This window comes from Phalacrocorax carbo, chromosome 2 (assembly GCF_963921805.1).
Source record: "Phalacrocorax carbo chromosome 2, bPhaCar2.1, whole genome shotgun sequence".
Classification (NCBI taxonomy): domain Eukaryota; kingdom Metazoa; phylum Chordata; class Aves; order Suliformes; family Phalacrocoracidae; genus Phalacrocorax; species Phalacrocorax carbo.
In genome coordinates, this window is record NC_087514.1 from 149,448,263 (window position 1) to 149,461,115 (window position 12,853).

The 12,853-nt window shown below is 49.2% G+C and overlaps 2 protein-coding genes across 5 annotated transcripts in view; both read left to right on the forward strand.

The window, feature by feature from the left end:
- The window catches only part of MYO3A (myosin IIIA), a 127,692-nt gene extending 121,695 nt beyond the window's left edge, over positions 1-5,997 (forward strand). For all 4 annotated transcript variants that reach the window (XM_064444827.1, XM_064444822.1, XM_064444824.1 and 1 more), the window contains 3 exons: positions 840-880; positions 2,576-2,716; positions 4,561-5,997. In XM_064444827.1, the coding sequence (XP_064300897.1) occupies positions 840-880; positions 2,576-2,716; positions 4,561-4,675 (297 nt within the window). In that variant the 3' untranslated portion in view covers positions 4,676-5,997. The remainder of the gene's footprint in view (positions 1-839; positions 881-2,575; positions 2,717-4,560) is intronic.
- Positions 5,998-6,984: 987 nt separating this feature from the next.
- The window catches only part of GAD2 (glutamate decarboxylase 2), a 41,859-nt gene continuing 35,990 nt past the window's right edge, over positions 6,985-12,853 (forward strand). The window contains exons 1-4 of the mRNA XM_064444828.1: positions 6,985-7,702; positions 7,959-8,018; positions 8,154-8,303; positions 9,349-9,582. Of these exons, the coding sequence (XP_064300898.1) occupies positions 7,627-7,702; positions 7,959-8,018; positions 8,154-8,303; positions 9,349-9,582 (520 nt within the window). The 5' untranslated portion in view covers positions 6,985-7,626. The remainder of the gene's footprint in view (positions 7,703-7,958; positions 8,019-8,153; positions 8,304-9,348; positions 9,583-12,853) is intronic.

Sequence of the window (12,853 nt, forward strand, 5' to 3'; positions counted from 1 at the left end):
CCCATTGTTCATACAAAGCATTAAAAGTTTATTTGGGGTATATTTCTTTAGATCAGCCTATCATTCTGAAATTCTCTCTCTTGTGCATTTACCTGCATAAGAAGTGCCTGTCCGTCAGGATTTCTGGATCTCGGTGACTTTGCAGTGGTACAATTCACTAATTCTAACAAGTTTTCACTTGTTTGCAAGAAATGCAATTAAGACTAAAATGAAGACCATCTGCACTTAAAAATGCTGTTTTTAAAGGGTGATGCTTTAGATGTTGCAGCATAGCACTGTTTTGGTTGTAGGGACAGAAATCTATCAGAGATTAGAAGTTTTTCACATTCCCTATAAATCTCTCTCCTTTGCATTTCTGGATGTTTTGTGTCCTAAGGGTGCTTTTGCCACCTAGTATACTGCTTTTTAAATGCCCATTTTGTTCTACTAAAACCTGTGACAAGACTGCATTGACATTAATGAGAAGAGGATTATGCCTGCTCCCACTGCGATGCCTGTATTCATGGAAATTCTCATGGCATCACAGTAAATTTGCCTCAGTGAGGTAGTGTTGTCGACTTCATTAAAACAACTATAGATATTTGAAAGTTTTATGTCTCCTTTTTTGTTCTGATTGCAGTTACTTTACCTTTTTTCCACAGTATGGCTACTGAAATTTGGGAGTAGCAGTGCTAACCCCATTCTCACTCTCAAAGATTCTGAAGAGATTTTTCTGGGGCGCTTGCTCAGCAAACTAGATACTCTATAATTCTTTTAACAACACTCTCCTGCCTAACATACTGATGAATTGTATCTTTGCATAAGCTTTGCTTTTATTTAATTACCTTGTATTTTCTTAGAAATCAATACAAGATGAAAAACGGAAACCAAGAAAAGAGAGGTAATTTTTTTCATTGTCTCACTATTGTCATATTTTACTCTAGAAATAGTTCTTAGCTCTACTTCAACCAGGAGAATAAAGCATTAAAAAAAGCATGGTAATCTGGTGATTCACAGGAAGGGCATCGTATACAAAGTTAAAATATGCAATTTTCAACAAAATCCATTATAGAACTCAGTCATTCGGTTTTACTACAGCATGGCCCTTTACCACGGTAACACAAGCATAAGTTAAGATAAGGTCCACATCAAAGATAGTTCTGACACAGAAAATAATTGAAGGTGCTTAAAATTCTAGTCAAAGCAAATGAGAAACCAGTTCTTCTTTGTTAGCAAAAATACAAAGACTGTTAAAATTATCTCCTAAAAATATATGTTTGGAAATAGATCATAAAATATTAAAACAATAATTATTAACAATAGGTAAAGAAGAGCAGCCCTTGAAATTTCAACCAGAATTCTTTTCTTCACAGTGTAACTAACCTATTTTGATGGAACTCTGCAGAAATAAAGCAAGCAATAGATATATTCTGCCCTTCTGTATCTTAGATCCTTACATGTGCTGAAGACCTGATTCACAGCTCCTGACAGACATCATAGCTTTATTTTTTTGTGTTTCTATACTTAAGCTTTTTCGCTGCTCCCCAGTACATTGCTATGGTACTATAGCACGCATGCTATGGTAGCCTGGTCATAGATGCCAGGTGAATGGTCTCAGAGCACTGTCGTTGGCTGTGGTTGCAGAACAGAAACTCCGTATCTAAAATATTTACCTTAAAGGAAGTTACATGACATTATATGCACATAATATATGCTCACAGCATCTAGCTTCATTCAGCCAGTTTAAAATGCCCTTGACTATGCTTAAAGGATTCAATTAATGTCCATGTGTCCTGTGTCTGGTCTGTTACAGCTCTTCTTCTGATTCATTTGGATCCTGAAAATATTTCACACTAATTGTTGTCTCCTGTTTAGCAAAAAATAAAATAAAATCCAAATCTAGTGCTTTCTCTCATTTGGCCTCAGTTAGGTTTCACTCATCTTAAATGTAGTTAACCAGTTCCATGACTGCACCTTCTCTCATGTGCTGACTCTGTATCAGTAGAACCTAGCAACTGACATCAATGAGTTACTTCTGGTTTCCACCAATGTGAGAACTGAATTCTGAACTTCTTTTTTCCAGTTGCTTTTAGGATATTGTTTTTCCCTAGCCATTCTAAACTGGATGTTGGGATTGTTTTTTTCTGTACGTATGATAGTCTGGATAGCATTCATCTAACAAAATCAGAGACATCTGCATTATTGACGCCAATATCTGAACTAGTTGCTTCTTGTACTCAGAAAAAAATAGTCATCTTTAGGAAAATGACTGATCTCTTTCTCAAAGAGGTGTCTAAAATAGGTCAGAGGAATTATACCATAAAAATGCCTCTCCATTGAGTATAATGGCAAATCCAAACAATTTCAGTCGTATGTGTCTGCTTTATGAACATCCAAAAGTAGCATTTCAAAATTCTCAATATCTGCATCATACAGCAGTCACATTTCAGACTGGTTTCTTTTGCTTATTTATATTTTTCCTTAGATCCTCAACACATAAACACAATTAATAATGACATTTCATTGCCTTATTTTTGAACATTGCATATAATATTGAAAGTGACAATGCTAACTTAGTGTACTTATTTATTGACAGTCTGAGCAAAGTGCTAGATTTAGATATCTACTACCACGAAATCTCATCTACTGATTCCACCTCAAAGGACAGCAGTTCTACCACAAGAAAGAAGAGACACCCAGCTGAGCGCAGGACTTCAATTTTAAGAGCTACTGAGCGGTAATTCTTACAAAATAATAATAGGAAAAAATAAATGTTGTATATCCTTGTTGAGATAATAAAAAGATTCATTAAAAGAAAAATACACTTTCAAATTAGACATAAATCTTTTTTTTCATCATGGAATCTTGCCAAAATAACTCGTAAAGTGGATAGCTGAAAATTTCCCATCTTTATGCAGCAGGGACAAACGCTAGTAGGATTGGTGTGCAGCCTACCTGCTAGTTTTTGGCTTCCCAAGTGCCAGATGAGATGGACAGACACCCTGCTGTAAATCTCTGATCTAAAATCAAATTAAACTAAAGCAGAACCTAAAAATTATATTTCTGATCAGTTAGGTTTTAAATAGGGTGGATGTGCGCTGAACTTTCTGCCTGCTTTCTGCAGACCAGTTTGGCTGCCTCCTTTTCCTGCTGTCCTGTAGCAGCACATGCGTTTATAGCCTGGGGTGGACCCCACCACGGTGGACAGCCAGGAGAAAAACCCTAAAGGGAGGGCTTGCTCCATCTCCTCTCTTACCACATAGACTTCATGGAGGGGTCATCTGTGCTGGGCTAAGGCAATTCATATTCTCACTCTCGCCAATGCACCCACACACACTGCTCGTGCAAACACGTATTTATCTATCTTTATATAGCTGTATCTTCTTGTGTCTTCATGTATGTAAGAAAAACTTGGAAAATACCTCTGTCAAGGGCTTAAGGAAGACACTAAGTCTGGGGTGATTGCTGAATTTGAAAATGTATCCATAGTAGTACAGAAAATATTTACAGAATCTTTGGTGCCCCTTACGTATTTTATTTTTGGTCTTTTTTCAGGTAGGATCTAAATTAGTTTTAGGAAGGTGTTGTGAAGGCATGGAAGTAAAAATAATTATGTCAGGGAATTACCATACCGTTTACATCCTTCGGAAAAAGTTGCATTCCTAGGGCTGTTAATTACACCAAATCTTTCACCCTAAGGTCTGGTTTAGATGAACAAGAATCTTGCCACTGAGCTCACTAAAAGCAGTTCCTTACATTTTACTGTGTGCTGCTCTGATGGCACCCTAATTAGCCACAGTGAAAAAAAATCTGTGTACCTTTTCAATTTACAGTTACCTCTGAGGGCAGATGAATGCAATTAATAAACGTTTCTGCACTTCAGTATCTCTTGAGTGGGGTCACCTGAATCTAAGGACTATATAGTCATTTCAATCTACAGAAAAGAATCACTGAATATTTTTTATTTGGCAGTTTACCTTCAACACTGGTGTAGGACCAGTGGTGGGGTATACCTTTAATATAGAACACCACAAATTTTTGTAGTTATTTCGGAGTAATATACTTTTTAAATAACTGAGTTTTATTTTTAGTCTTACTCCATAGTAACACCTGGTGGCAGGTCACCATTCCAGCCTGTCAGAGGTGGCTTCCAAAATGCAGCTTGCCATCTGAAAAAACAATAAAATGAGATGGACACTTACAGTGAGCTCCACAGGCAGGTTGAAGACAGAGCTAACAAATTTACACCAACTGAAAATATGGTTCAGTAGCCATCAGGCAAACGCTACTGCAAAGCACCCCCATGTTCTCAACGGTTTTACGTCTTTTTTATTATGTCCCCTTTGTAGAAGAACATGTTTTTCTTCTGTGTTCCTCTGCTCTTAGTGTATAATGTGTTTGTTCCGAGGTGCCTGCTTTGTGCAGCTCCGGAAGAGGCCCAGCAAAGCCAGTTGATTTTTTTTTCCTTTCTCCTTTTATTCCACCCCCGCAAGGGTGGAGGTTAAGCAGTCGATTAGGAGCATTTGCCAAGGTAAATGTTTTGACTTTAATTTCTAAAACACTTCTGCGTTTAATCCCTAGGTCGAGGGTTGCAGAAAGCCCCCTGGAAGAGAGTAAAACCGAAGATAATCCCTATGACTACAGACGACTGCTGCGGAAGACCTCACAGCGCCGGCGCCTTATCCAGCAGTTCTAGCTGCTGCTGCTGTTCCTGCTGCCATTTGGCTTTTATTAGCATAATCTTTTTTATCATTTTATACCATGTGCTTCCCTTTTTTTAAAAAAAATCTCCAATGTTTCAAGTTTACAACGTGTGTGTTCATGTGAATATGAATTACTGTGGTTTACAACCCAACACCGTTGCAAAGGGACACTGTCAGTCGCGTATCATATACTTTAAAAAAACTAATATAAAAATCAGCTTTCTTTCAGATACCACTGTTACATCTTAAAATTATGAGACATTAAGCAGCTTAAATCTAGTTTACTTTCCTCAATGCATATTTCTTTTTTGCATTTCGTCAGTCTCATCCAATTAAAATAGATCATTTAGTTCATAGTTCCCTAGTTAAGCTTTCGAATTCCCATATGCACCTTCAGAAAACCTTAGTTGGTGTTTCTAATAAATTGTTTTACAGGAAAAAAAAAATCACAAGAACACCATAGGGGAATTTCTGCGCATTTTAGGTTTACAATGCCTAAATTTGGGAATGAACTGTTTATGGCAAGCGTCCCTCTAATGAAACAAATCTACATGATTAATTGGATAGCATACTACGGCAGTTTATTTCATTATTGACTTTACTGTAAAGCTACTAGCCAGTTTTAAAGGTCAATATTGTGTGTATAATCTTTGTGGTGGAGATGTCCATTTATGGGAAGTGCATCCAGCCCTCTCCTCTGCCTCTGAGCTTTGTGACTAAGTGATGAACTTTTAAATCGTGTTTGCTTTGTTCTCCTTTGCATTAGATTTTTAGGAATCTTAATCTCTGGGGTGCCAAGAAAGGAATAGAAATATGCTCTCTGATTGCTGCCTAAATGTAATGATCATTCTTAATCAGTTCAACTAGAAATTAAGTGGAAATAAAAGCAATAGCCACCGTGTTCAAAATTTCCCCCGATTCTTTATTCAAAAGACCTTATTTCACAGAAGCTACGCAGATAATTGCTGCGCTTCCTTTCAGGATTCGTAATTGCATGTTCCCAGCTGCAAAGGCAAATTTCACGATGCCAGCAGAGAGGCCTGATCCTGCTCCCTTGCTCAGCTCTCTACAACTGGCGGCAGCAGTGAGCCACGGGGGCTGGGTTTTTATCTGCTCCCCCCACACGCTTGGCCCTTTCCCCAGAGACAGGTAACCATCGCTTCCCGATCTGTAACTAGTTATAAGGCTGTGCACTGGATTAAAATTTGCTGCAATGTAAAATTTACGATAAATTGTTTAAATTTTGAAATCAGTTTGACGTTGTTTTCTCATGTATTATTAAAACAGTAAAGGAAATAAAAATGCACAAAGCAGTGATACAGTTGGCTGTGTCTGAATTACACCCAGAACTGACGAAACACTGTGGACTGGGGCATGAAGGACCAAGGCGGGGAAGAGCTCACAGCAGCCGTGAAAAGCCTGAGATAGCATCTGCGCTTCCTTAAAGCCGATGTGATCTGGAAACTGGAACAGGCCCGTAATTTCAGAGATGTCTGGGCTGGTTTTCTTTTACTTTCTCACCAGGGCAGTGTTGAAGAACATCCAGGACAAATCCCTGAGATTCCAGCGGCGGGACAGTCCCAGTAACGGTGTTGGGTGCATGTAGAAAGCAGAGAGCGAAGCCCTCGCCGAGCACAGCCTGGGAGCCCCCAGGGCCTGGCTGCGAGGCGCGGGGGGGGGGCTCGGTGACCAGTGCTCTTGACGGGGCCAAATCCCGGTCCGGCATGGCCTCGCCTGCCTCCCTCCTGGCGTTAGGGCTTGAAATCTCTCCTGTGCGGGAGGAGAGGCACCTAGGGCACGGACGGGCTCCGTGCTCCCGGGGGGAACCGGCTGGGTGGAAGGGGGAGGTTTGGCTGCCTTCGGGAACGACGTCGGGGATTGAAGGGGAGCGGTTGTTTTCCTCCTCTTCCAGCCTCGCCTCCGAGACTTGCTGACCCCCGCGGGGCTGGAGCGGGGAGGCCGGCTCCGCTGGGCCCCCCAGCCGCGGGGGGTTGCAGGGCGACCCTCGGATGCCCGGAGAGAAGCCAAGGGACGCCCCCCAGGCAACGGCGCCGCCGCGCAGGGCTCCCCCGCCACCTCCGCGGCGGCGCCGCCGGGACCCCTGCCCAGCGCGGGAGCGGGGGGGCGGGACGCGGGAGCCGCCCCAGCCCCGCGGGGGCCCCTCAGCGGCGCCTTCCCCGACGGAGCCCCCGCCGGTGGCTGCGGGGAGGGCCGGGCCGGGCCGGGGGGGGGCGCCGGGGGCTCGGGTGGGCTGTCCCTTCCCCGCTGCTGGGCTCCCCCACCTCGGAGCCGCCGGCTGGGAGTCCCTGCTTGCAGCGGCTCCGGTGCAGGCGGCGAGGGCCGGGGGGAGCGCGATTTCGCTCTGCTTTGTAGCTCACGGGATCCAGGACGCTTCCTCGTTGCCCCGGTGTCCCAGCCCTCCCCCTCGGGGCACCGCCGCGGCCGCCCGCGCAAAGGCCCGGAAAAGCACGCTTCCCTCCGCTCCGCTCAGAGCTCGGCAGCGCCGGGGGGCTCAGCCCCTGCTCCCTGGGCCGGCGCTGAGGCGGCGGTAGCACAAGGCACCTCGCTCGCCTTCACCCCCCGAGGCAGCTGCAGCCCCCACGCAGGTGCCCCTAGGGCTCGGGTCTGCCCCGAGCGCCCCCCGCCCGGTAGGTGCAGGGTGCGTGGGGCCCTTCTTAGCACCTCCCCGGGCCCCCGCCGCGCCGCCCGCCCCGTCCCGTCGCAGGTGGGGGGCGCAGACGCGGCAGCTCGGCGGAGCGCGCTCCGGGGGCGCCCACGGGAGACGCTCCCACCCACGCGTGCCCGGGGCGCCCCCGCCCCTTCGCCTGCCGCCGCCTGGCGCAGACGCACGCACTTACACACCCGCACACTCACGCACACTCGCTCAGGGCCGCCTGGGCTGCAGCTCGCCGCTCCTCGCCCGCCCCGCCGGTTCGCCTCCGCCATGGCAAGCCCCGGCTCCGGCTTCTGGCCCTTCGGGGCCGAGGAGGGCTCCGCGGCCGCCGAGAGCCCCGGCACAGGTAGGTGGGCGCCGGGCAGCCGGGCGGGACTGGCCCGACGGAGCCCGGGGCTGCCGCGGCAGCGCTGCCCTCTCGCCGGAGACCGCTTTGCGGCAGCTCGACCGGCGGGACGGAGCGGGGGGGACCGAAGGCGGCTCTAGCCCGGCCCGGCTTGGCTGGGCTGGGCTGGGCAGGGTGGTCCTGTACCGGGTGTCGGACGAGGCACCCCCGGCCCGCGCCCGTCCCCACGGACCCTCCGCTCCATTTTCCCTTGCAGCCAGAGCCTGGTGCCAGGTCGCCCAGAAGTTCACGGGAGGGATTGGAACCAAACTCTGCGGTAAGGGCAGGGAGGCCCCGGCAGCCCGCGGAGCGCCGGCGGGCGGCCGCGGGCCCTGCCCCGGGGCGGGCGGGCGGGGGGACGGCGGGGGCTGATGCCGCGGTGCTGAGGCCGTGTGTCCGTGTCGCTGTCAAGCCCTGCTCTACGGAGATGGCGAGAAGCCCGTGGGGACCGGCGCCAGGGCAGCCCCGGGGGCAGCGGAGCCGCGGCCGGCCTGTACCTGCGACAAAAAACCCTGCGGCTGCCAAAAAGCGGAGGTGAATTACGCCTTTCTGCACTCAACAGGTAACGGCGCTCCCGGGCCACGCCGCATCTCTAAAACTAGGGAGAAAAAAAAAAGCAGCGGTTCGGTCGGGAAATCGCCTCCGCTCGCGGTGCGGGGAGGCTGGGGGGGCCCGGCGGAGCTCGGCGCCCCCCGCACTCGCCGGCAGTTCTTAGACCCGCCAAGAAAACCTCAAACCCCAAACAAAACAAAACGTGTCTCCCCCCCGCCCCAAAAAAAAAAAAAAAAAAAAAAGGCAGCACAAAAATCCCGGCGCGCTGGAGCCTGCGGGTTGCTCCTTCTAAGGGACAGTGACAGCAGCGACCTGCCCGTTGAAGTCCCTGCGAGGTGATGAAGGTTTGCGGGGAGGAGGGAGGAAGAGCGGGCTCTCGCTGATTTATTTTGACTGGAGGAGGTTTTGCGCTTCATCTCCCCTGCCCTCGGAGGTGGCGTCTCCGCTGCCGGACAGATCCCGGCTCCCGCAGAGCCGCGCTGGCCCGGGTGCGGGGCTGCCTCTGCCCCGCTGCTCCCGCTCAGCCCGAACGCGGGGTCTCCGCTGCTCGGCGCGGCCCGGGCCGTCGCACTTCGGCGTGAACAAAAGACGGCAGTGTGTGCGCCGGGAGAGCGTGCGGCGTCGCCTCAGAAAAAGGCATTAAATTATCAACAAGTTACTTGCACGGGAGTCACAAGGAACGTGTTTTATTGCAAGGCAAATTGCAGGTTTTAGAGTCCTCCTCGTAGCATTTGTTTCCCAGTCTTTATTTTTCCTGAGATTCGTTTTCCCCCTTTTTTTTTTTTTTTGTTTTCCTGCTCTCTGTCTTAAAAATTGGTCTGAAATATACTGTGGGCAAAATTCGCTGGTTTAGATAGGATATTAAAACCTAACTGTTATCCCTCAGAACGTTCCTTAAAATACAGTCTTACCAATGCGCTTATTAATTGAAAACAAAGCCTATCTGCACTGAACACAGTGAAAAGATTTCCTCGAGACAAACGGGGGAAGCCTTTGTCCAAAACCTGTGTACGCGGTCGTAAAAGGAAGTTAACTTTTCATTTCTCCGTTCCCAGATCTTCTGCCGGCGTGCAATGGAGAAATAACAACTATGTCTTTCCTGCAAGACGTTGTGGACATTTTACTTCAGTACGTGGTGAAAAGTTTTGATAGATCAACAAAAGTTATTGATTTCCATTACCCGAATGAGCTGCTCCAGGAATATAACTGGGAACTGGCAGACCAGCCACAGACCTTGGAAGAAATTTTATTGAACTGCAGAACGACTCTGAAGTATGCAATTAAAACAGGTAATAGCCGTGCTCGTTTTCTACCCCGTATGGTCTCATCCATTGATTAAAGGTGTCTTTTCATTTTATCTTGAAACGTTAAAGATCGAAGCAGAAACTGTATTTCGTCGGTTCCAAGCAGATTCTAGCAGAGACAGAAATCGTTCTCGTAAACGATGACCTACCCGAGCGGCCCGGCTCGGGCTGCCCGTGCGGCATCCCACGCCGTGGCCCGTTTGCAGTTAGCGCTTCTGTGCGTCCGAGATGCCGCCTGTGCCACAGAGCTGCCTCTCGCCACCTCTGCGACTTCCCGCCTTCCCTTTCCGGCCGTTTTGGGTGCGATGGGCCGGGGCTTGCCCCTTCCTCCCGGCAGGCCTGGGGGGGGTGGTCGGACGCGGAGCGCGGAGGCGGAGGGGGGGGGAAGGGGGAGCTCCCTGCAGGGGGGCTGCAGGGGCCAGCCCATTTAACAGCCAAAATCGCAATAAACAGCCTGTAAATGGGAGCTCCGAGCGGCCATTTGCCGCGTCTCTCCCCTCACCTGCAGGACGTAAAAATAGGAAAATTTGGTAGAGCTGCCCTCGGGAGTATTGTTTTTTTTTCCCCTGACTTTAGGCTCAAGCGGTAAAAACAAAGCCCGAATTGTTTTAGTAGCCTTTTTTTGTTGTTGTTGTTGCTTTTCACTGGGGAGGGCAGGGATGGGTTGACTCCTGCCTGTCTGGGACCCCCACCCGCCACCCCAGTGTAGGCTTGGGGGGGGGGGGGGCGGCAGCGGGGGCTCACCCGGGCGCGGGGGACCCCCGGCTCGGCGCCCCAGGCCACCTTAAATAAACTGCGGCAGAGCCAGCAAAAAGCCTAGCTACAATTAGGGCTGCGACTGAGAAATTATGTGGAGTGCAGGGAGCTCTTAGTGGGAATTACAATTACTGAGAAATTGCTTAAAAATAAATGTTTAGCAGTTGCTGAAAGAGACAAAAAGCTGATTTGTGAATAGAGGTTGAGGCGAAAACAAAATCCGTGTTTTGTCACCTTTTTGGGAACAGAACAGGCTGATCCCAGTAAAGGTTGTGGGGGATCTGTGTAACCCTCCTCGTTTGGAGGTGGAAATGTCTAGCTGAATGTTTGTGATACATGAGTTGGGTGCTGTGAAAACGGCGGTAAAATATTGGAATAAATAGATAAATGATGTCCACATGAACAAAGTCGATCAGTCCAGTGATCCATGTGATGTGTCTGGGTAGGGCATAGGAAACATATTTTCACAGAAGGCTGTGGATCCATGAAATCAAAGAATAGGGTTTCTTAAGCAATTTTTGTTTATCTTGTTTTGTCATAGCCTGTTTCACATAATGGACCTATTTCCTTTTGTGCATCCAGAAAAGACCCTTTAAAACAATGTTATTATTTCTCTTCCTCCCTGAAAGCATGTGAGGCTTTCCTTTCTTGGCATTTTTTAATCTGTTTTAATGAAAAGAATGTTTTCAAAGTCCGAGGACCGGTCGGTGCTGGGGGAATTGTGTGGGATGCGGTGGTGGGGTTTACCTGGGTGGGCAGAGCCTCCTTGCTTGGCTGCTGGGACTCCTCAGCATCCTGGGGCAGCTCACAAAATGTGCGGGATTTATACCTGGAGCTCTTCGGCATGTGCTTCAGAGTAAAATGCTTGAATTACCCTCAGAGGAAGGACAATGCAGTGAGGTTTCTGGTGGCGGGGAGTCTGCATCCATTCCCGCTGCAGGAACCCTTCAGACACGGCCCCTCGTGGACTGGGGGGGAACCTGGGCTGCGTTTGGCTGCAGGGGTCTGGGAGGCAGATTGGAAAATAAATTGTATTGCTTATATTAGCCTCACAGCTGGATCCCCAAGTCCCAGCACTGATCCCTGGTCAGGTTTTGAGGAGCCAGATGGCTGATTTTTTGGCTGAGGAGTGGGTGTGGGATGCTCCCAGGTGTTTCCTGGATGTCATGGCTCGCTGGGGTGGCCAGGGGAGCCACATGCAGTTTTCTGCCCACTTACCAACTCCCAGCACCCACCCCTAGCAAGAATTTAATCTGAGAGAATATGAAAAGCAGCGTGTGCAAATGCAGGGAGAGGTAGATGTGAAATTCAGTTCCTGTGCGATGCTTGCAGGGGAAATTGAAATGCGAGCATTTTAAAATGGCTTGGAAACCCCAGGAAGGGTGCAAGGAGCTGGTGTTGGTCCAGCCTTGCTCCTGGCCGGTAGCAGGCCGTGCACGCGGTGGGGCTGCGAGCAAGGCCAAACCCAGTGCTGCCAGCCGCACCTTCATTCGTGCTGTCCAGCTTTGCCCGGCCCTTGTTGTCACTTCCCTGTCAAGGCTGTGTAGGCTGCGTGTTACTGCTAGGGGATATTCATGCCCAAAACCCGAGTGCAAGTGGGAGCGTGTTTGAGAGGAGGGTGCATGGGGCGACAGCATGTCCTTGGCCGGGAAAGTCTGTCCTTGGCTGTCCTAGTGCCTCAGCCCCAGCTCTTGCCCATCATCTCCCAGTTTACTCTGGGATATGCATAAATACGTTGTATATCGCTAAACCAACCAGTAAACAGTAATCTCCTATTCTCACATCTCTCCCCCTCCCTGTACCCTGTCAGTCTCTTTTCCAGTCACCTCTTTGTTTGGTGATAACCACAACAAAGGATGTATGTTTCAGCCAGATGGCAGCTGGGTAGTGATTTTGAGCATCTCTTGCAAACTCTTCTTACCTGGCCAGTGGAGCCTGTATTTTAAGCAAAGCCACAATTTTCTGTGGCTGTTAGGTGAGGGAAGAGAGCTCACTCACATACTAGGGTGTCACATGGATGAACAAACCCTTGCAGCTGAGGTTGGGGTCAGACTGGGGCCTTACATTCTCTGCCATTGTGTGTAAAAGCCATGTTGCTGAAGGGAAGGGCACTGAGCAGAGGGGGCTGTGGTACAGGTGTAGGCGCTGGTGTAGCCAGCAGCAGCAGCTCCTGCTCTCCCTGTACTAACGTCTCTGTAGGAGCACAACGCTGCTCCCCCCACCTCGCTCGCTCCAGGGTGCAGCCGCCCTGACCCCTGCGTGCAGCCAGCCCCCTTCCTACGGCCGTTCCCAAAGCAGGAGGTGTGCGGTGAGGTTTCCTTGAAGAAACAAGCAGTGACAACAGGGCTGTCGCCTGGGGCTGGGTACGGGGCTGACGGAGAGCCGCCGAGACGCTGCAGCTGCAAATATGAATTCTGCTATTCCCCAGCTTTTCAGTGTGGATTTATTTCCGAAGCAGGAGTTCTTCTGGCCTCCTTGAGCCTTCCTGTGACACAGGTTC